The 23,649-nt window shown below is 37.9% G+C and overlaps 2 protein-coding genes across 2 annotated transcripts; both read left to right on the forward strand.

The window, feature by feature from the left end:
• Positions 1-674: 674 nt before the first annotated feature.
• LOC135688744 (uncharacterized) lies at positions 675-8,377 on the forward strand. Its single transcript, XM_065205718.2, has 2 exons — positions 675-1,163; positions 5,322-8,377. The coding sequence occupies exons 1-2, from the start codon at positions 977-979 to the stop codon at positions 6,110-6,112; spliced, it is 978 nt and encodes a 325-aa protein (XP_065061790.2). The 5' UTR covers positions 675-976; the 3' UTR covers positions 6,113-8,377.
• A 118-nt stretch (positions 8,378-8,495) lies between these two features.
• Positions 8,496-23,582, forward strand: LOC135689201 (uncharacterized). The gene is made up of 2 exons (XM_089110131.1): positions 8,496-12,311; positions 21,077-23,582. Exons 1-2 carry the CDS (start codon positions 9,850-9,852, stop codon positions 22,854-22,856), a joined length of 4,242 nt encoding a protein of 1,413 aa, XP_088966257.1. The 5' UTR covers positions 8,496-9,849; the 3' UTR covers positions 22,857-23,582.
• The last annotated feature ends 67 nt before the right edge of the window (positions 23,583-23,649 follow it).

Raw genomic sequence — 23,649 nt, forward strand, 5'->3', positions numbered from 1 at the left:
GCTCCTCAATTAGCTTACTGAAAGAATGGGGTTACCGAGGGGGCTAGCACCACGTTTGTTGCTGGCTGTTGTGCTCAAGGGAGTTGGAGGGGGGGTTCCTATAGTTCTTAACATCCCTTTATAAACTCCTTGTTTTAGCAGATTTACAATATCGGCTTTATGATTAATATGAAACCCCGGCTCCCCGTAGAGCAAATTTTTGAACAAGCGATTAACTTCTCCACCCATTTTGTCCTTTGCTTTTTTCATTCCAATGTTTTTATGCCTTTTATTAATGACATATTTGTATTCTTTCTTCTCCATAGTAAAGTTAAATAAAACATTTTCTTTATCTAGGTTGGTTGAAATGATTGTAGTGGGGCTCAAAACCAACTTTTAGAAGACAAATCAGTTGATTTTAATAAAGGCAGAAACATTTCTCGACATTTTCGTTACAAATGTAAAACCTTTTGTTTTCTTTAGCTAAATTATCATCCTTGGTTGAAGATTATATGATGACAACAAATGAAATGCTACATGCTGCAAAAGATCGAAGAAAATGGAAGGCCGTGACCACCTACGCCCATGATTGGCATGATACCCATAGAGAGAGCGAGAGAGAGATAAAGAGATGGAGCTAAATTAGCGAACCCCCGGCGCTCTATTGATGAGTTGACGAGAGCAGTTGCCATGTCAACAAGGGACAGAAACCATAGTAATGTCGATGGAAACAGCCTTTGATTTCGGATTATTAGAATCAGCCCGCTTTTAAAGGTCTTGTTCGATGAATTAACAGAACATCTTGATAACGGATTGAAACTAAGACTGGTATCGTCGAATTAGCTTTGCTCATGTTTTCCTGGAATATTTTTAAAGATTGAACCAACGTTTTTTTTCATCGGATCTCTCCCGCGTTTTCGAATTCGACTTCAAGACCCGTCCTCGCGTGGTTTTGTACGCTTTCAATAAAAAACTTTCCAGATTTCTCATTTTCATAATGGGTTGTACTCCAAGCACTCAAGTCGTCACAACTGGGAGCACTTCTCCGCCAGTTAAGTCTCAGAATGCTGCTGTGAAAGCTCCAAAGCCGAAAGCTGCTGCTGCTTCAAAACCCAAAGCAAATGGTTCCGATCACAAAAAGCACAAGAAAAAAAGCTCTCATGGATCAAGGCGGGATTCATCATGTAAGAAGGCCTAATTTGATCATCATTTTATAAAATTGCATTTACTTGCCTTAGTGTCAGCGAATCGGGCGACCTCGTGATCTTCTTGTGAATAAATTCGAGGGAATTCTCTATGCCCTACTGCCCCTTGGGTGGAAAAGTGGGATGTCTGATGGCCATTTTACATTTCGGTGTTTTTGATTTAAGTCAATAGTCTGTTCGGTCAATGTTTTTATTTTGGATTTATTAATTGGTTGCATTGGTTTTTCGTTAAAGGTCTTGCAGATTTAACGATTCACTTTTAAAAAGAGATGTTTTATCGTTCAGTGTCATAGTTACAGTCAAAATTGCAAAGGTCGTGTACTTGCTAGCCACAATCAGCAGTCGTGTACACCTGCTCCGAGCGACTCAATAGACAATTCTTTATAAGCACTATCTCTTATTATTGTTTTTAATTCGGCTTTGCCTTGATCTATGTCATGGATTTGCCAGACGACTACTTCGATATTTATAATGCAAACTGATACCACTAATTTAAATTTGGATAGCGCAAAGTTTTTTTAACAACATTTCTTGTATTTATTTTATCTAAACTGTGAACTTGAGCTTTGAATATTCAGCATTGAATTTTCTCACCATGCATGACTGAATACCACTTTGAACTAGTAAATTATGTTGCCTTTAAAAATTTCTAATTTCACTTTTCTACTAGAATCATTAAAAATCTCAAGCAATCTTTAAATTTACAAAAAGTCTTGTCAAGAGTTATATTTATCTGTCAAAAAGTAACCAAATGTACTGTGGTTTTTTTCTTTACAACCAAAAAAATGAAAGATTTTAGGTAAAAACAAGCACATAAGATGTTTTGATTGTCGAATTAGAATTAAAATTTGTTAATTTTTTATTGATATGTGCTGAAACATTTTATGGTAAATTCCAAATCAGTCTTTTGAAGAATTTTTATTTTTTTTGGTAGATATAGCATATGTGGCTTAAAGAATTTAATGAGCAATGTGTTAAATTATCATTTTGTAGCCATCCTTGGAACTTAAATTATAGGTTAAGTTATAAACATGAATTGATGCTATGTTGCATTTTAGTATCTTAAAGTAAATTTTGATATAATATGCCAGGAAAGGTGTTTTCATATAGATTTGTCATACCTATTAATTTTTTTAAAATTGGTCATACTTTGATTGACAAAATATCATGACATAAGACTGACAAAAATTTCCCAATTTGCAAATTAAACTCAACTGCTTGCCAACCGATGGTTGATTTGTTGAATTATTCAACAACCTGATCCATGATACAAGTCTTATTGATATGCTAGACACTCTTGGCTTATTCTACTACATTGAGTTTCAAAATGAATGTAAAGTTCTGCTAGATAAAATATAAAATGTTTTATCACAAATAATATTGCATTATAATATAAACTTTTGAGCTGCTAGTTTTTAAAGTTTTTAAATCCAAACTGCTATACGTAATACATTGTTCTACGAAATCCAATTTTGGTATTTATGACCCTGTAGGTATATCTTAGGGTTGGCCTCAGCAAATTGAACTTTCACAAATTTAAACACAATTTTAGTGATACAGTTCACACAAAGCGCCCCACAATAGAAGGCATTAAGGGTACTGAGCACTTTTTGTTCCATTTCTCTTCTTTTGACAAGGAACCATGTGATCTTCTCACTGGAGTCTTGGTTCGCAACCATTTGGATATACTAATCTTCATGCAAGGTTCTAATGGAGCTATTATTTTATTGTGATAAAGATTTATCATATTATCTTAATATAAATATATTACTATTAACTTTGCAGTTTATCTACAAAACTTGTAGATTTGTTTATCTGACACCACCTTATCTTTTTCTTAGTATTTTGTTTGTAGTTATGTTTGTTGCTAGGCCACAGCTAGGCAAGACAGACCTGAGGGCATATGCCACAATGGGCCCAATTGGTGCCAAAACTTTTTTGGGCCATGCCCTGCTTTCGCTCCTAGAAAGCAGCCTTTCTTATGAGAGAAAGCCTGGAATGATACATCATCATTGAATTATATAAAAAACTTAATTTTTAAGCATAAGGGCACTGCCTCGACTTTCCCCCCTATCTGCATTACTCGTTTTTTGTATGTGTGAAACTCAGTAAACTGTTCACTTTTTCTCGTGTTTAGTGGCCCCAGGGCAGACTTAATCATTTGCTCCTCAGGGTATCATCTTAGTTGTGTTTTTAGAGTATTTTTTCCTTTAAGAATGGTATTTTGTAAGATGTACTTGTAAATTTTTACTGTAATGTATTAAAAAGAATGACTGCTGCTCATGTGTAATCCATACAAGAAAGGATTTAATGAAAATTACATTTTTGCCAGTCAGTCATATAGTTGGTATAAACAGAGCCAGGGCTGCCAAGAGCAAAGCTGGGCCCCAGGGCAGCCAATGAGGTAGCTTAATAACAAATATAGATTCCAGAATATGATGATTAATATTGACTCTATATTTAAAGGCTTCGGAATAGACTGAAGCCCAGGGCACCCACTCCAGCTACCCCCCTCTGTCAGCGGACCTGTACATGCTTTTATGGATTGAACCGGACAGATCTATTTTGCAATCATTGCCTACATTGCAGAGAAGAATGAATTTCAATTCTGTAAACAGAATTTCTAACATGTATTTGTACCGAGTGGATTAGTGTTAATCTCTTTGATGGGAAGATAGAATTTACTTGCAGCTGGGAATATACCATCTACCTGCCTGTTTAATGATCTTTTATTAATTGCAGAGCTGCTGTACACCAAATCTTTACAATGTGCACTTTTGAGGAAACAGCCTTATTTAAAACTACTTGTATAATATACAGAAATAAACTTAAAATCTTTATTCTTGCACATTTCTTTATTATGAACCAAAATCCACCCTCAGATTTGTCAATGTCAAAAATCTTAAAACTTAGCAGGAATTAACCAAAATTTCTTTACTGATCCATTAAAACATTTGTTTGACACATTATTCACAGAAAAATGTTCTCAGTATCATATCTTCCATCATATTTTATGTCCAAAGTTATCTCTTGATTACAAATTATTATTGATGCTCTGCTGGTACCTGTAAGTGATGCATTAAGCCATCAATCATTTATTTTTTGAATTTGTTGCCAACTTTATATCAGTTCTTGATGTGCAAACAATTTTAGGCTTAAGCAACTGCAAACAAAACAGACATGTCTGCGAAAAGCATAAGTCTGTTAGAATTCTGCAGACTTTTGGCTCTTTTAAGAAATAGAGATAAACAAACGAAACCTTTTCACTGCAGACATTTATAAAAACAACAACAAGAAGACTTTAATGCTGAATATCATGCTACAAGATACAATAATAGAGGTGTTACTGATTGCAGCACCATGTCAATCAATTAAACAAATAGGTGTCCATTGTTTCTGTGACAGGGGGTAACTAAAACATGGCAATGTAAATTTCATCATCATAATTCCAACAAACTCTAATCTTGTATGATGAAATGGTACCAGATACTATTGTTTTGGAAGGGACAAAGGCAACATTTTATAACAAACCAAATCTTGACAATTATCCTTTTGGCAGCCTATTTTGCCTCCTTTGTACATTAACAAAATCAATACCAAAGGTCTGAAAACATATTTTCTAATACATGTATAAGCCATACCTATAAACCATTTTTGTCTGCAGGCATCAGGTGTTTGTAGTGCTTTTTGGCAGGGGGTAGCTAGAAGGGGGTCTGACACTCCCAAACTTTCATGAGTTGATTGGTAAAGTTTCAGTTGGTCCACAAAGATCACTAAAATTGCCTATCTTTAAAGCTGAAATAGCACCTAGATTTTTCTTCATATAATCTTATTAAAGGTTAAATTTTACTCTTTATGACTCCTTCCCCCTAACAGGGAAGGTCAAGCCACATCACTGATTTTGAGATTTTTGAAAATATTTGCTTGCAGGCTAAGCTGTTTTTAATTTAATTCTCAAGCATCAAATTTGATGAAGTTATCTTTTTTATAAATAATAAATGATATTCTATTCTAATTTTATCGAAGATATGGTGCTCATATGGCACCCAACTGCAACAAATTTTCATTCCTGATTGAATCAGGATTTATGAACACTAAGAATAACATTAATCTGACCACTCTTTTCTTCTATTGTAGCAAGTCATGGGTCACATCATAGCCACCATAGTCATCACAGTCACCATAGCGACCACAATGAAAATCATCAAACTGTTACCAACATAACTGTTATCAATATTAATCAAACTGATGCAACTTCCAATGTTGACAACCAACCTGAAGAACAAAATGTTACTGAAGTAGAGAGTGCTGAACCCCAACCTGTTGCTGCAGCAGAAACCCAAGGTGCATGTGACACCCCTGCAGATGGAGAAGGTGATGCACCTGCTGAAGGGGAAGCAACAGAACCTGCAGAGGGCGAAACAACTGAGGGGGCTACAGGCGATAGTGCCCCCTCAGATGCCCCAGCTGAAGATGCTGCAGCTGAAGATGCTCCTGCAGAGGATACCCCAACTGAGAATGCCCCAGCTGAAGATGCTCCTGCAGAGGATGCCCCTGCTGAGGATACCCCAACTGAGAATGCCCCAGCTGAAGATGCTCCAGCTGAAGATACTCCTGCAGAAGATGCACCAGCTGAAGATGCCCCAGCTGAGGATGCCCCAGCTGAAGATTCTCCTGCAGAAGATGCTGCAGCTGAAGATGCCCCAGCTGAGGATGCCCCAGCTGAAGATGCTCCAGCTGAGGATGCCCCAGCTGAAGATGCCCCAGCTGAGGAAGAACCAGAGCCTGAGCCAGAACCTGAAGCAGAACCTGAGCCAGAACCCGAACCAGAACCGGAAGCAGAACCTGAGCCAGAACCTGAACCGGAACCTGAACCTGAAGAAGAGCCAGAACCAGAGCCTGAGCCAGAGGAACCAGCTGAAGAATGAGGTAGAAGAATTGACATATATGTCAAATTTATAATTTGTACAGTTTCGTGCCAGGAGATGCTGTGCGATTAAGAAAGATTAAAATTGACATTTCATTTCTGGACATGGAACCAGAAAGTATTGCCACTTGTAAATTGCTGAATAAGAGAAGAGACCCTTGACTTGTTTTTATCCAAGTGTATAAACAATTAAGTTTGCGAAAATTAAGTGGGTATAATACATTTCTAATGGTGATTTGTTTTCAATTTGCTGTATTTGTTATCACAGCTAACTTTTTTATGATCAAGTGAATGAATGTTTCCATCAGTTGTGGGTAGCTGCTAACCAGACATGGGGATTTATAAGTAAGTTCAGGGTTTGTCAAACTACATCATAACGTAATGGGATCAAATTTAACTCATGGATCAGTCTGAAACTAAGAAGCCAAATTTCAGACATGGTAACCAACCTTGTTTAAACAATTATATTCAGTAGCATCGGTTTGAAGATGTCCTTTGGCAGTAGAAGATTCATCAATATTTTCCCAATTAAGGAAATGTTTCTCTGTTGCTTTCTCATTGCAATAAGTAACATAAAATTGCCTAAAATAGAAAATTTTGCGTGTTTCATCGCTAGCTAAGACCATCACACGCACGCAGCACACAATTGTTATGAAATAACACGATAAATCTTCCTTGTATAGAGACTATATAGTTGCAAAGACGGGGGTTTGCAAATAGAGAAAGCTAGGCCTGTATCCCAAATTGAAATTGATTTACTTTAACAGCACACAAATAACGATAGAGATAATAGGTTTCTACACGTTGAGAGATTTGTACATACATGTTAGCGTACTTAGCGTAGCATTATTATTTTCGTTACTTATAAGTTGAAAACTGTATCTTTTAGCTATTTGTCATATTCGTGCTTCTCCTAGAAGTAGCAAGTTTCTCACATTTCTCCGAACAAGGCCACTGGCGCATCCTTCTCTACATCATAGAAAATTATACCAAGCTCAGATTAATGTATCTTCAGATTTTATGAAAGTACTAAAATGTCTCGGTTTTGCTAATGATGCTAAAGATTGCTGGCGTTGTTGATTGAAACACTTTCTTTATGTAACAGAATTAATAGAGTCGGTGGTGTTCATTTCACAACTCAAAATCAAACGATCAAGCCAAGAAGTAAACTGAAGGAAGCTACTTTTTAGTTATTGTAACAACCTCGATGTCTTTCTAGAACTGCCCTGGTGCAGCATTCGAAGAAAAACTTTATACGTTTTACTCGAACTTCGATCAAAAAAGTTGGTGCAGGGGTCGGACACACCCTACTGATAATTCTATTGCTATTTTCCATTCAATACTATGACTGGAAAGCTCAAAAGCACAATTTATAGATGCGGTGAGGTAAAGTTTCAAACTTGAAAAATGCCTTGGCCACGCCAATATAAATAGCTGACCCTGTCAAAAACATTTCGATTCTGCGAAAATCTTGTCAAATCATAACATGTTTTGCTATGTTAATAAAGCCGTTTAAATTATTTAAGGTGATATTCACTTGAAAGATGAACAATATTTTTGCAGCTTAATCCTTCCCCCGTTTGAGTATGCATATTTACTTGAACCACTACTGCGAATTCTCACATAATAGATGGATGGAAGGGGCCATGACCCAGCGACGACAATATATGTTATTTTTCGTCTGCCCATTAAGGTATGTGATATTATGGTAATGCCTAATTTCGTACCAACGGGGATTATTGTATTTCTCCGGGCAGAGAAAGGGAGCAATGATCCTTGGGTAAGGCCTTGTCCATATCCCAAAAATTCCATATAGTTGCAGCAAATATGCGTAGAATCTAGAAAAACCTGGGAAGGTGCTTTGGTTTTCCATATTGGTATAGCTCCTTTGTCAGGGTCGAATGGTAGAGAATACTGAAGATAATGTAGCGAAAGAGTAAATTGAGTACCAGAATGAGATAAATTGTGATAGTTAAGAACACGTCGTTTACTCACTACATTCGCTCACTACATTATCGTTATAGAGAGGTACCTGTCTTTATTATGTGCTATTGAAATCGCCATTTATCAAGCATAGTACAGTAGAACATTAAAGGTTAGTTTTATTGCCATCGAGTTATATAATCAAGGCAGAACTGCATTGATAAATTCATAAAGATGCTTCTTTCTGTCAAGTATCATAATTCTGAAAGATTTGTTAATATCAGCTTTTAACTCTGTATTAAAACGTTATATGATTGCATAGTTTTTTAAGGGGAAACGAAAATTGTCTTTATCTGTCGTTTTTCTGTTCTGGCACCCAGAAGAAGGTACGAAGGAAGATTTTAAAAAATGGGATGTGGGGAACATGTATGCGCAAAAGGTGCACCTCCGTCAGCTGCAAGTTGACACTGTCTCTCTATTCGAAAAGTTGGGGGCACGTTCTCCCAGGTTCCTGCGTCGCTAAGGAGAAGGGAAACAGCAAGAAATAGAAACTTTTCTAACAAATATATTCATAGTTTTCCTTAGAGACACATACGTAAAGTACTTTCAGGGATTGGAGATTTGCTAGTTTGCGCATGCAGTTCGTGCCTGGCCGTACGGAGATAGACATGCCCTTGCACGAAACATTGTCCGTACAGAGATAGGCATACCCTTACACGATCGAACGATAGCTGCACTGAAGCACTAACGTTTACCTAGGACTTGCTGTTTTAAAATCAAAAGTGCTGGTTCGAAACTTACAGAAAACAGAAAAATGAGCTATGCAATGAAGTTGTGAAGAATTAATTGTGCCAGAATCATTTGTACTTTTTGGATTTATGCTCTAACTAAAGAATGCTTCAGAATTGAAAATTATAACAAATTTGCTGAAAATGCACGTTGCGGCTTGCCCAAAACAATGGGCGTTGCGGTTGCGTAAAAGCTGTAGTCTTATGTCCAAGCTCTTTTCCACATGGTTCAAAAACTTCAAACGAGAGTGTCGATTATTTTGGTGAAAAATTACAAGCCTAGCAAAGCTGGAGGCTGCACTGCCCCTTTTCAGATTTAGATGGCCCTGAAATTCTGGCGGGGTTTTCTAAAAACGTCGATACTTAACAGGGTGCCTGGAGGCATTGCCAACATTGTCCCCTATCTAACTGGGGGTGCAAAAAGTGGCGCTAAAGATACATAGACTAAGGGAAAATAGTGATTGGAAAAGGATTTCAGAAATATTTTTTAAGGAAGATTATGATAATTGTGTTCAGCTAAAGTTCGCAAAGCGCAATGGTCACGAGACAAATTGGATATTTTCTGGCTCTTTTGTTTTTAATATAAAAGAAACAAATGAATTCGGTAACAAAGTTTTTTAAGGCTATGTAGGCTATGTAGGTTATGTAGGTAACAATGGCAGGTTATTTTCTTGACGCTTGATTTGAATAAAACAATTCTCTGTTTACAAGGAAGTTTCCTCTGCTCTCAAATTTCACAACGTTCTAAGTCCTCCTCTTTCGGTCCGCTGAAACCATATTTTTCCAAGAATTGTATGAAGCAGTTCGTTTAAAACACTAGTGAAATTAAGTGGACTTTAGCAAGCTTGTTCAACAAACTTTAAAAAAATGAGGAGCTGCTCTCATGGTCGTCTGGAAAGTGCTCTCGAAAGAAACTCGTACAAATTAAACGCGGTGAGTCAGTAACTTGCCTGGTAAATCGGTAAATCACTTCATGGCTTAGGCCTATTATTGCTTGTGAGATTTGAGTTGCGTTTGCAATCTTAGTATGGAACTTCGAACTCAGGTTTCCACTAGCCAGTTCGACGGTAAAGACGTGGTCTGGTACCCCGATACGTATAATCTGGACGAAATCGTAAACACATTTAAGCTTCCTGTGCTTGTAAAAGTTGTGGACGGGTATATGATAAATGAAATTGAATGTCTCGAGAATGGGACGATATTGAGTATCCATGGTGTCTGTAGTATGGACAAGATAATTGCAACCGACTATCGAGACACAGAACTCTACATTCCCGTCAGTTGTGAAAATACTGTTCGGCTGTCGGTGAAGGATAACAGCACATTCAAGTACGTGGCTGATATTTGCAATGCAACTCCTGTTCTTCGATATGTCACAAACACGCATGAATTTACACACCAGAAGCAGACATATCCCGAAGGCTCCGTGTTCTTGGTAAGATCAGTTTCAAAATGGAGTAAAGGCCTAAATGTAACACATTATGGTCAGAAGGAACAGCGTTTAACATTACCCTTCTCTATTGTTGGAAACTTTAAAGAAGTACCATCACCTTTAGATGCAGTTACAAGTTACTTTATAAAAGATCTAGTCAATAATGACTTTCCTATATTTGTTGAATTTGAGTCGACTGAGGGTGGAAACACAACTTACGGCCCCCTTATGGGCAAAGTAAAACTCAGAAAGCTTCTTACGTCAAACATTGTATATGGAACAAATTATGATGACGGGAAAAAGAAGCTCTTGACATTTTCACGTAGCCTTGGTGTTCGGCTGCAAATAGGCCGTGTTATTGTAGAAGATGACAGTATGGGGGAGTACTCTACCATAGCAGAGCCTGTGGAGGAGCCTATTGATGAAGAAGTACTACAATACATCCTGCACATGAACCCATACTATGGTGACTACAACACTGCTGATTACGCTGCTTTGAAAGCAACTGTGGATGCTATGAAGGGGGGGAAAGCAGTCGAGTCAGACGCTAGACCACAAGAAGAAAACAATGTCTCGGACTGTAAAAAAGAAGACGCTCCTTCTGAATGCCAGCTGGAGAAAAATCTGCCAAAAGTGCCACCGCGGATTCCCAAAAAACCAAGTAGTATAAAAGTCGTTAAAAACGCTGGAAAAGGCCTTGTTGATACAGGATATGGGAGCATTACACATAAGCAGGCAGTTGTTCAGAACATGTACCAAGCCATAGATTCTATGGTTCCCCCGGCTGTACCTCAGCGCTCCCCTCGTCTTAATTGTGGAACAACAGAAGTAACGAGAGAGTTCCAAAGTCAAGATGAACATCCACCCATGGGAACACAAGAGGGTAATGATGAAGAGGCAGTTTATTCCCATATCGCTGATGGTAACCAGCCCATGAATGCCAAACCTGCACTTTCTCGGAGAACTTCCACCCGAAGCAACTCTTCAACTGATAGCTGGCAAGAAAAAGCGCTTGCTTTCAGCCTACCATTGAATACAGCAGCGAAATTCTGTTACGGAGACGAGGCGGGGGGCACTATAGATAAAAACAGGCCTTTGCTTCCTCTTCCCTCTGAAGGGCAAGGAGGTTCAAGCCAGGACGAGGGGACAAACACTGATCAATATAATGCAGTTGAAGAGCTCTCTGAATCTCAAACAAACTCACCGCGAAGGAGCCAGATCAACTCTGATTCGTGTGATGTAAAGAGCACCCGTGCTGCAAGGCGAAAAAACATGTACGAAGATATTGTCTTTCATGTAGAGACAGAGCCGAATATCGAAGAATCTGCTTTCGGCAGAAAAGAAACAGTCGAAGTGCCATCTGCGGGTGTTTCCAGGTGCAATGTGCCTGAATCTTCAAATGTCGGAGAAGAACAAAAAGTAGAGAAGAAGATCAAAGAAGTTCAAGGCCTTTCAGAAGAGCACAAAAAATTTGAAGTTAATAAAGATGAAGAGATTCTCGAAAAACACTCTGATATCGAGACACGCGATTCTCATCACTTGGAAGCCAGTAAAAAATTTGACGTGATAAGCAGTGAGGTATTGGAAAAAAGTGTAATTGGAATCTGTGAGATTCTCGAGAAGCTGTGCCTTGCTGAGTTCAAAGAGCTATTCATTGATACACAAATTGACGGAGAACTTCTCGGTGACATTAACGAGGCAGACCTCGTTTCAGATGTTGAAATGAGCCTATTTCAAGCACGCAAACTCTATTTATATATACGAGGCTGGCAGCTCGATGAGGAGGTTATGTCATTTAATGCAGATGAGTCACAAAGTGACGGCGAAATGGCACATGAAGATCCAGAAAAATGGACTGTGAAGGATGTCTTCGAGAGAATGAAGTCGTTGAAGTTAAGCTCTTTTGCTGAATTTTGTAGCGAACAACAAGTCAATGGGACATTGCTTACAAAGATTCTTGACGAAGAAATGCTAGAAAGTGTACGGAAAGATCATGGAGTATCATTGAGGAGAATAGAGGAAAAGAAGCTTAATAACTATGTTCTGAAAGGATGGCGGCCAAAATGAGACCTTACTTAAGCCCAATCTCCAGTGTGAAAAAGTCTTGCGAAATTTCGCTGCGAAATACTTCACGCGACAAATTCCTTTGAATGCTTTTGTTGACCTCACGACATTGGAATGTAAAGTTTGGAAGCGTGACAAAAGAATACGGAATATGATTGGCTGTTGAAGGATTTCGCAAGCGAAAAGCGAAAAAGTTAAACTCATTTTAACTTTTTTTCGCAGAGAAATTCTTCGCGAGAAATCCCAGCAAAAGATTACTGTGCATGCCTAAGACGTATTTCGCGCGAACTTTTTCGCATTTCGCAGTTTTTTTTCTCACTTGAGATTAGGCTTTAAGAAAACTTTCAGAAAAAGGAAATTAGAAACGTATTTTATCGTCTCTTGTTAACATGGTTATACAAAGGGGCCCAAATGACACATATTCTAAAAATTTTAAAAGGGGATTCATTAGATCGGTGAAAGATTGTTGCTGAGGTAGGCAAAACCTACCGCCTATGAGACAAATAGGGAGGAACCATATTTTATGGCTGCTTAACTAGGGAGAAAAACATAGATAGTTTTATTTTCACATTTTTATAAACCACATTTCTACTGATATGATGTAGATATTGATTGATGATGCTATCTTTAACTACAAGATAAGTACAAAGATTATAGGGGTACCCTCGTTTGCTTGCCTTCATATAGAGTAGCAAGGAGTGACTGTCTCTATCTTTAGGGTACCCGCGTTGGTATATGGGTAAGCATATTGTGTTTCTAAATGCAAAGTCATAGCCAATATGTCTTTTAGCAATAAGTGTAAAACTGAGAATCTAAGATAACTGAGAAACAGCGTCTGTCTTTAAAATCAAGATTGCTGGGAACATTGAAAAAGTTTGGGAAGGCGGAGTCAATTTAAGAGCTATTAACTGTGTGTGTGTTTATAATGACGCGATTAAAATCGACTACGCCCATCCTCTATACTTGTAAATACAAAATTTGATAAGTGAACAATTTATTTCAACAGATAAGCAGTTATGTTAAATTACCCCCCCCCCCCTCCAACAATAATAATAAGCTCAACTTTCCCCGTCCTTTAGGGGTTAAGTTCCAATAATGAAAAAAGCGTAGGTAATATTTTGCAGATAGAACATAGTACATTTAAACAACATTTAATATAAGATTTTGATAAATCTAATTAGCAAAATGACCAAAATAGAAACAACTTTATATCGTTTTATGATATACGAGAGATAACGCTACGTTCCTTTTCTTATCGTTTTTATATGAATAATTCGAACTGATATCAAGACATTCTTCTATCTATTTATGTTCTCTTATTTCAGCTCACTGCTATTGGTGCGGTAATAGAGTTCCAAAGTGATGACGTCACCAAAATCTATTTTTAGACATTTTGACCTCGCATCTAATAAAAGCATTATGAAAATTGCCGATAAGCTGAGATATTGCCAATCTTTCCCCATAAAATCACTGTAATTTGGTCTCAGCTCTGTTCTTCATGATGCAAGCCACAATAACAGCAATTTGTTAGCAAACTTCAAATCTTTCATTGGCCATTACTCAACTATCTCAACCATACATAACAATGTTCCAACCAGTTATGCATATCAAGAGGTATTTCAAGGAGCTCTATAGAGTAATCATGATAAATCACAATATGTGGTCAATACTAAAATAATCTAGAAATAAATTTATGATGACGTCACACGTTGGTATTTTATTGTGTTCCATCTGGAAGACATCACAATATGGCATATTTTTGTCTGAATAACTGTCAAATTGTAGATCCTTTGGTAGAAAATAGGTAAATTGAAGCCATTTCTGGATGGGGTAATTCTTCTGAAATAAATCGTATCGACCAGAGCTACGTTTATTGTGCTCATAAAAGACTTCACACAACTATTGCTTGTATCTTCTCCAGAACCACAAATTTGTTCTTTCTTCGTTGTGAAATTACCTCTGCTTTTTTCGATGCGTAAAAAGAGACTGCAACTTCCTCAATTGATGGTGAAACTGGCATTAATTTTTAATTCATTTTAATTCTTTGTTTTTACTGCGATAAATTATCTGTAATTTTTGAATATTTTCAAAACATATTCAAAGAAAATAAACGAGTGATGTTGAGACTGTTTGTGGTTGGCCCTGTTTCTGATTTGGACGTAGCACCATTGCCTGTTAAAATGACTGTATTCTGCTTGCTCTGCTTTACATACAGCAACAAAGATAGCAAGTCAAATATTACAAAAAGGTGCGAGAGATGCCCATTCGTAGGCATATCAATATGCAATGTCACATTGGATTAAGATTACTTTCATATAATGCTCGACTACCTATAAGCGATTTGGTTTGCGGAGAAGAGCAGCTCTAAGATGTAACTCCACTTAAAGGCTCTTGCGCAACCGGCATGCTTTGCGAGTATGTTTTCAAAACCGGCCTAATTACCTACTGCATGAAAATACAAACACAACAAATTTCTCAAGACAGCTGCCGCTAAGCATGCCGGTTGCGCAAGAGCCTCTAGTGCAATCATCAGGCAACTTATGGAATATGAAATTTATACTGAACAATCACAACTGCCTGGAGATCAATCATTTTATGAGCGTAAAACTAGCAGTTGCATCTTGAAACCATCCAGTTCCAACCCACCAAGAGAACGTGTACATTCCTGCCAATATTGTATCGAGCATTTTGCAACAGTAAATATTTCAGCTTACCCATATGTCTAATATATATTTTATACACACCCTTTTAATTTTCAAGTGGTCCCACAAGTTCTACCAAATTTAATAGACTTCACTTCCTCACACAAATCATTACAAAACACACTTCCATCTTAAGGGTACAATGTGCAGCACGCATTAGCTCGAATGCTTGAAAAATGGAAAGCAAGCTTAGACAGGGGAGAAAATGTTGGCGCAATCCTTATGGATCTCTCGAAAGCCTTTGATTGTATTAAACATGACCTCCTTATAGCAAAACTAGATGCTTACGGATTCAGCCATGAAGCACTGTGTCTTGTTAACAGCTACTTGGAAAATAGGCATCAGAGAGTTAAGATTAATGGATCATTCAGTACCTACAAACAATTGCTCCTTGGTGTTCCGCAAGGATCAGTTCTTGGTCCCCTCTTCTTTAACATCTACATAAATGACTTACTTCTCTCCTTAATGGATACGGATATCTGCAATTACGCGGATGATACAACTCTATATGCGTGCGATAAAAATCTCAATAATGTAATTGCAAGGCTAGAGAATGACTCAAGTATAACTATCCAATGGTTCGCTGATAACTTTATGAAGTTGAATACAAACAAATGTCATTTACTTATTCTTGGCAAAAGTTGTAATCAACAGGTTAAAGTTAATGTAGGAGATTCTATCATAGAAAACTCGGAAGAGGAAAAGCTACTAGGTGTTGTGATAGACAAAAAACTCAGTTTTGAGACACATATCAGTAAGTTATGTAAGAAGGCTGGTAGCAAACTCACCGCCCTCGCTCGCATATCTGGATACATGGACACTAATAAACTTAAAATCTTAATGAGAGCATTTGTAATTAGCCAATTCGAATATTGTCCACTAGTCTGGATGTTCCACAGTAGGCACTTGAATAGTAAGATTAATAGAATACACGAAAGAGCTCTGAGAATTGCATACAAAGACTATGATTCTAGCTTCAACACTCTGCTAGAAAATGATGGCTCGGTAAATATTCATGTAAAACACCTGCGAAATCTTATGATTGAAATGTTTAAAACAAAGGGAAATATCAACCCTCCTTTTATGAGGGAGATTTTCTGCGAGCGTCATGCTGTTTATAATTTGAGAAATAATAATGAATTTATGGCACCAAGAGTAAGAACAACCATTTATGGAACCGAAACTATCAAATATAGAGGGCAGCGTCTTTGGCTCTCTTTACCTCAGCACATAAGGAATGCTCAATCTATTAATGAGTTTAAGAAAGAAATTAAAAGCTGGAATGGCACAGACTGTACATGCAAACTATGTAGGACGTTCGTGCCACAGCTTGGTTTTTTGTAATTCTATCTTTTAAATAGCTCAGGTTTTTATAGTTTTTTAATGGATCATTTTGTATTTAAAATTTTATGTATTTAATCTCGTATGTATTTAGTTGATGTAGTAGTTTTAACAGTTGGCTTGGATTAGCTCATTTCTTTGTAAATAGCTATGTAGCGCCAACTTTAAATAAATTGATTATTATTATTATTATTATTATTATGCGCTGCCGCGAAGAAGCACGCTTGATCGCGTTGTAGAAAGTGGGACCATTTTCAAAACTCTGCAGCCAGTACATTCCTGTAATAATTTCTCATTGAAAGCAAAACGCAACGAGGAAGGAAAAAGTACTACTTAAGACACATAAAGCCTAGAACATGCTGATAAAAAAAGAAAGCTTTTACCAGAAGTTTGCAGTTTTATCTGAGGGTAATGCTAACATAAATAACGATCAATGCAAGTAAATTGTACCAGGAAATTTTTTTTTAAAATAATTAACGACGTTTCGAGCATAGCCCGTCATCAAGTAAAATAGAAAAGCGATGATAGAACTAAAAAGGGTTAAAGGAATATGGAATTCGACGAATGGAATAGAAAGAAAAGTACCGCACGCATTTCAGTATATTAATGCTAACATGTTTATATCGGGCGTTAACCACTCAAACCCTTGCTCAACATTAGCAAATTACACATGGCTCGGTTGGCCAGCTCCCTCCGTTCAATAACGTGTGTAAACTGCAGTTTTGGGATTCTTGGTTACTGCAGAGGACAAATGTTTTTTGCAACAAACGCAATTTGAAGAAAGCTTTGTAAGTTTAAAGAAGAAAGTTTTAAGAAAAAAACAAGACTTACCATAGCAGTTTACATCTTATTTTTCGTATAATTCCTTGAAAACTCAAGTTGTTGCAAGATTGTGATGAATTCTCCTCCTTTGGCTTCTTTCACATGTGAGACCAACCTTAGGCTAAACTACTAATTTTGAGGTATCTTGATCAGATTTTTAACAAGAGGGAAATCCGTAGTTCTGTTGGGAACTGAAAGCCCGGAAAAACGCATACCATGGGACTACGGTAACAATGGTTCTGGGAATCAGTGTATCTTACATTTTTTTAATCAACAAAGGCACACGCAGGGACGTAGGATTTATGTGAAAATGCGCTCTGCACCAGAAATGAAGGACATAATGACCACCCAGCTTTCCAAACAAGAAGAAAGGTGATAATGCACATTATCTCGACTTGGGACGGGGGTGTCCCATCAATAAACAAACACATTCTGAAAATATTCTATACATTCTGATAATAAACAAAATACTTGAAAGAGGAATATTAAAATCTGAGTCCGTTCGGAAGCATTGCGTAATTTTTCATGTTACAAGCATGGTATGAAATTCTAAGTTGAAAGGATTGTAAGAAGTTCTGATTTTTTCTTCCTTAGGAAGAGATTTCCATTTTACTGCGCTTTCGTTCTTGACAAAGAAATTTAACACCAACCTATCCTGACTGGAAAGTGAAATTCATCGCTTCCTTGCAAGCAAACAACTCAAAATTGGTAATTTTTTTACACTTGGGACAGAAATTTTTTCAGGGGTGTTAAGGTCAGGGCTGCCGAGGGCCACACCCTACCCAGGGGCGTGCCCCATGTCCAGGCCCCTTTCTACCCAAACCAATAATCCTATAATGCGAGAAAATTCCATAACCAGCGGGGCCCTCTTTACATACGGATACAGGGGCAATCGCCCCACCCTTGTCCTCTCTTGGTGAGCCTGGTTAGGATGCGACTGCTAGTTAGCTAGCTAAACCATTAGCTTGTTGGCATCATCACCTAAACGTAGATGAAATGAGGACAGTTTTGTCTTTTTTGATGATGTCGACGCAAAATTCCACCTTTCCATGCCTAGTAAGATGGTCAAGGTCTCGACTTCCTTAGGCGATGACGTTTTAAACATCTATTTTTAGAATTTGTGACTTTTGGTTACTTAAACTGAAGTCAGTTCTTTCCTAACCAAATAATTTATGAATCAAACTAAAATAACGGTAATCTGCTAGCAAACTTCAAATCTTTGATTCGCCATATCTCGCCCACGTTCGATATGATTTTGCATATTCGATACATTTCAAAGTTTTCTTTCAGGTTAGCTAGTTAAAAGTCAAACATTCTTATAATAGATTTTTCATTACGTCACAACTCTCTTGGAAGTTCTGTGGCCATACCTTGTAGCAAAACACTGAACATAGCACACGCGTATCTTGAGGCAAGACCAAACTAATGCAGGGCTATGTTTGAAAGATTACTCTGCATTTATGCGCACAACGCAATGTTGCCCCTTCATCTATGGTTTTTACAGTATTTAGAAACATTGCATGGGAATTTTGCCAACCTGCCTCTACCTCAAATCCCCCTTCACCATCTAAATGTGTAATAGAAGGAAAACCCCTCGATTCGAAATCTCGAGAGCCTCGAAATCTCTTGCTACTTAAATCACACTTTTTCCATAAAACCATTTTCTTCTCTCGTTTCCATTGATTTCTAGCCAACCATTTTTATTTTCTTGTCCCAAGGGTGCGCTCGAAAGTAGGGGGGGGGGGCAGGGAGGTAACAGATCATAGCCTTACCTAGCATCTCTCATATCAGCATAATGCACAGATAAAAACTTTAGGCCAAATATCATTTTGTCCTCAATAGCCAATCCAATTTCAAGTTGAATACAACGATCCTGATTCAATTAGTGGTTTTTTTTCTGAATCTTCCCAACTCTCTTCTATCTCCTCTCTCTTTTGTTTGAGACTGACCCCATTTTCCCTTCCTATTATCCTAGGTTTTGCAAATCTCCTCTGCTCTTATTTCTATACTGATTGCTTCGGACACACTTTTTTCTCCCTTCTACCCCTGTTAAATCTGTACTCATGACGGAGGTAAAACTTGGAGAAAACTCAATGGATTATTGGTAACATAACGCATTCAACATAAACAAATGTTAACAACAATATCTGCCATCTTGCTAATCGAACTAACAAAAACGTGGTCCGCGGTCTGAGAACTAGGCACCACTGAAAGGATATTGTTTCATAATGGTAAATGTTCATATTCATACATAAGTAAATATAAGTCACATCTCAACAGCCTCTACCGTTCCCATTCTCCTCTTTATTTGCTACACGCATCTCCTTCCCCTTTCTCTTATTTCTTGCTAGCCAAATCCAGCTTCAGAGCCATCAGATTTTCATCAGTTCTCCACTTTCAAGATTGAAGGGGCTTCCCCATGTTTAATCCGTATTTCCTAGTTTGGCAGATCGAGTTACACACATTGAACATTGAAAAACCTGGGTTTGATTGCTGCAGATCCGAAAGAGAAAGCAATCTCTCCAATACTAAGCAGAAAGTCACAACAAGAAGTCACAACAACGCAAACACGTGAAGTGAAAATCACAAGGAGGGAATCATGGAATTCGAAGCATTCGGGTAGGGACGTTGTTTACCACTAACAACGTGGTTTGTCAGAAAGAGAAAGGAATCATCAGATATATGATTGCCAACTAAATGATAACCAGCAGCTAAAGTGAAGAAAGGGTAAAGACATATATGTAAGTGTCAAATTTTAGTGCGTTTGTAGTAGCAAAACTTAGGCATAAAATAATGACGCTATATTCAACCTTAGTTTTGATGTAATCCATGACGTTTATCATTCGTAATGGGACATTGTAACGGGTCGTAATGGGTCACGGACCTATGGGCCGGTGGGCTAGTCCGCCACTGATTCAGATCGTCATATTTCAACTAACTTCCAAATCATACAACAGCAATTATTAGTATAGTTAAAAATACTCCAAGTACCAGAGTCGTCAAGGAGCAAAAATATTTCGATTCCCCGTCATAAATTCCACTCGCGTCTCCGTTTTAATCCACGAAGGTTCGGCAACATGGTGACAAAAATGGAATGCGGAAATTGTTGGCTCTTAAGATGAAGTAGATCAAATATCCCACTCATCTTTCAAAATATCTTTGTAAAATAAGATAATGAAACAATAAATTTCTTTCGCTCTGAAAAATTAATCAAGCTACAAACAAAATTGAAAGGGGGCTTATGTTACCGACCCTGTTTGGCATCTCTTTTTCTTCCTCTTCCTCGGTAAGACCGGACGATACAGTCGCAAGATGTAATTCATTTATGAAAGGGGTTGGAGGAGAAACTCAAATGTCGAGGAAAGAGTTAGAGAGGAGACGGGTGTATTACAGCGACATGCAGCAACATCATGTAAAAAGTGGGTGCATAAATAAAAGTGATTCTTTCGTTTTGGTATTTTCAGTTTTTTATCTTCTGTAGAAGGAATGCAGAAAAAGGTAGGAGGTTGGATCTTTCTCCGCAAAGAAGTCCAAAAAAGTGCTTAACCTCCGGGGCAATAAGCTATAATTTATAAAAACCTAAATTGAAAATTGAGCGATGTCGGGGTGCAGTTTTAAGAATTCTGTATATTTCGATAACCTTTTATACAGCCGTGGGAAAGCCAATATCTTTCGTCTCAGCTTCCAGCCAAGTGTGTCTGTTTTTGTTACTGTCCTTTGAAGCGCAGTTTGTCCTTGGAAATCCAAAATAATCCAGATTTCTTCAGTTAAGGTACTTTTGTGCATTCGTAAGAGTGCCTGTAAAACCGCCGATCAAAAAATAACAAACAACACGTGAAATATGACGCAACAATCAATTAATTTATAGTATTTCAATATTAATTCTAGATTTAAATCAAGGGCAAACATTTCATTGACTTGATTGCATGTGACAAGACCACTCTTAGCATGGAGACTGTACAAAAAGTGGATGGGAAATCAATCAGATGGGGTGCTGAATCGGAGAGCCTCAGTTGTGTTATTACACGAAGCATTTTGCCTATTATTGTGAAGATCACAGAGGGGCTTATGTTCGATGAAGACGAGGGTTTGGATGCGGACCAAGTCTTGAAAATATGTAGCGTGGAACAGAAAATACGCTGCATTAAAACCGTCGATCAAGAGGGCCAGGGGTTGGAAATTCCGTCGTGGGACAAAATCAAGGTGAAGTTGACGACCACCCCTGACGAGATATATCGTACCGTGAGAGATCTTCATGCTTCCGAGCGTTTACCGCGTTTCATCGAAAATCAAAGGGATTTTACAATGTACAGTCAAAAATTCAATGCTGGGACTGTATTTCAAGTTATAAAATTCAATGACGACCAGAATTTGTCAGTTATCGTAATTGGGAGCAGAAAATTGCGCATCTTATTGCTTGCATCAGTTCGTGGAGATTTCAAAGCAACTGTGAATCCTGAGGAGAAAGACAAGGAATTCTTTCTCAGGGATTTAAGGGACAAGCAACTTCCGATATGGGTAGAACTTTTACCTCTTGACAACGAAGAAGAGGATTTGAATTTTGAATCAAACAGGATAGCTTGTATTGAAAAGATGCATGTTGAAGACATTGTTCATGCTTTTAATTACATTGGCGAAGAAAAATACCAAGTAAAATTTCCCAAGAATATTGATGTTAAGTTAACGATTGGTAACTGGGTCGAGAAAGAAGAACCTGTGTATGTAACAATGACTAGTCCAAAACATGGGCCTGATCTTCAGACAGAAAGTACGGAAGACCTGAATTGTGGTGACAGTGGTGGGAAGATTTCATCGCCTGTATTTGATTGGGGCAAAAAGTGGCATCAGATAGTGCATGCCTCATCTCCAAACCCATACAAATTGGAGCCATCATCGCTGCTTCGAAGCAAACAAATCATTGATAGAGATAAAGATGAGCACGTGTATGATACGCCAAGATTCAATGTTCCTGCAAACCCAGACAAAAATACCTTATCCGTACATCTGGCAAATTATGAAACTATTGCCAGTAAAGATTGTACAACTAAAGCCTTGCGTCCTGCATCCTTAGGCCGGATACCTACAACCACCTTCAGCGAAGGAAGTTGCTTATTTGAAAACTCCACAATCTCTCCTATACAGTCACCAGTCTGTGAAACCACAAAAGTGGACCCAGCAATTCGCAACTCAAGTATAGAGGATGTAAGCAGAATTTTGAATCGTCTTCATTTAGAGAAATTTTCAGATGCATTTAGAAACGAACAGATCAACGGGCAACTTCTCCTCCACATAAGCGAAGCAGACATGGTTACAGACCTCAATTTGACCCGGTTCCAAGCAAGGAAACTGCGACAGTATCTTATTGGTTGGAAACCTGACGTAGAAGTATCAACACAAAAAACCCCAACAGACGTTAATGCCAACCATATTGGAGATTTTCCTTCAAAATGGACAGAAGAAGAGGTCACCGAAAGATTGCAAGCCATAAAATTGTACTCTTTGGGAGAGTTCTGTAGAGAAAACCAAGTCAATGGAGCATTGCTAATGAAAATGATCGACAGCGAGATACTGGACAGTTTACGATCAGACCATGGCGTAACACTCACTGGCATTCAAGAAAAAAAACTGTACGCCTATGTCAAAGAGGACTGGCGACCAGACATGCAAATATGACGTCAAGCATTCCATTAAAAATGCAGTCAGTGCGACACAAGCAATGTCTATATCAGTAATTTGACTGTTTAGTCAAGAAAATATTAAGCATAGCATAATTCAAATTCAATTGAGTAACTACAAGTGGAAATCATAAAAACCATTGCATTTTCTAAGGGACTCTACCTAAGGGATCAATACTTTTTCTTTTAACAGAAGAAAACAAAGCAACATCACCAGAGCTGGAGGGGTTTTTTTTCCTAGTTAGTGCCGCATTGTGGTATCGTCGTATAACTTTTAGTGTACCACAAGGTTCTGTACTGAGTCCATTCCTTTTTTTATTTGCATTAATGATCTTAAATATCGATCTATTTGTAAAATTTGTGCCATTCTAATGATCGTGTCTTTTTATATCCATTTTGAAAAACACATCTAAAATATGCCGACTAAAAAAAAGGCGGAAAAATTACGGCTATCCCCAGTACTAGCAGAAACTAAAACCTGATAGGGGTTGCAAATGCACCAAGTGCATTTGGTACAGTCCTCAAACAGATTTACCTTGAGCATAAGTTAAATAACCCCCTTTGTCATACATTTCCATACAACAATCATATCTACTCGATTGCAGTACCAGGGTCTGATGGGGCTTCGTCATTTGTTCCAAACGTAACATTACATTTGGTAAGTGGCTACCGATTGTTGGCCAACTCTACATTGGAGACAATTCATGCAATAAACCTTAAGAAATGATTTGTTGAAGCAGCATATTTTCCTCACTAACAATTTTCGTTGCTGAATGGGTGTTTTTCAGTTC

This window comes from Rhopilema esculentum, chromosome 9, assembly GCF_057945365.1.
Source record: "Rhopilema esculentum isolate cy_ngs chromosome 9, ASM5794536v1, whole genome shotgun sequence".
NCBI lineage: Eukaryota > Metazoa > Cnidaria > Scyphozoa > Rhizostomeae > Rhizostomatidae > Rhopilema > Rhopilema esculentum.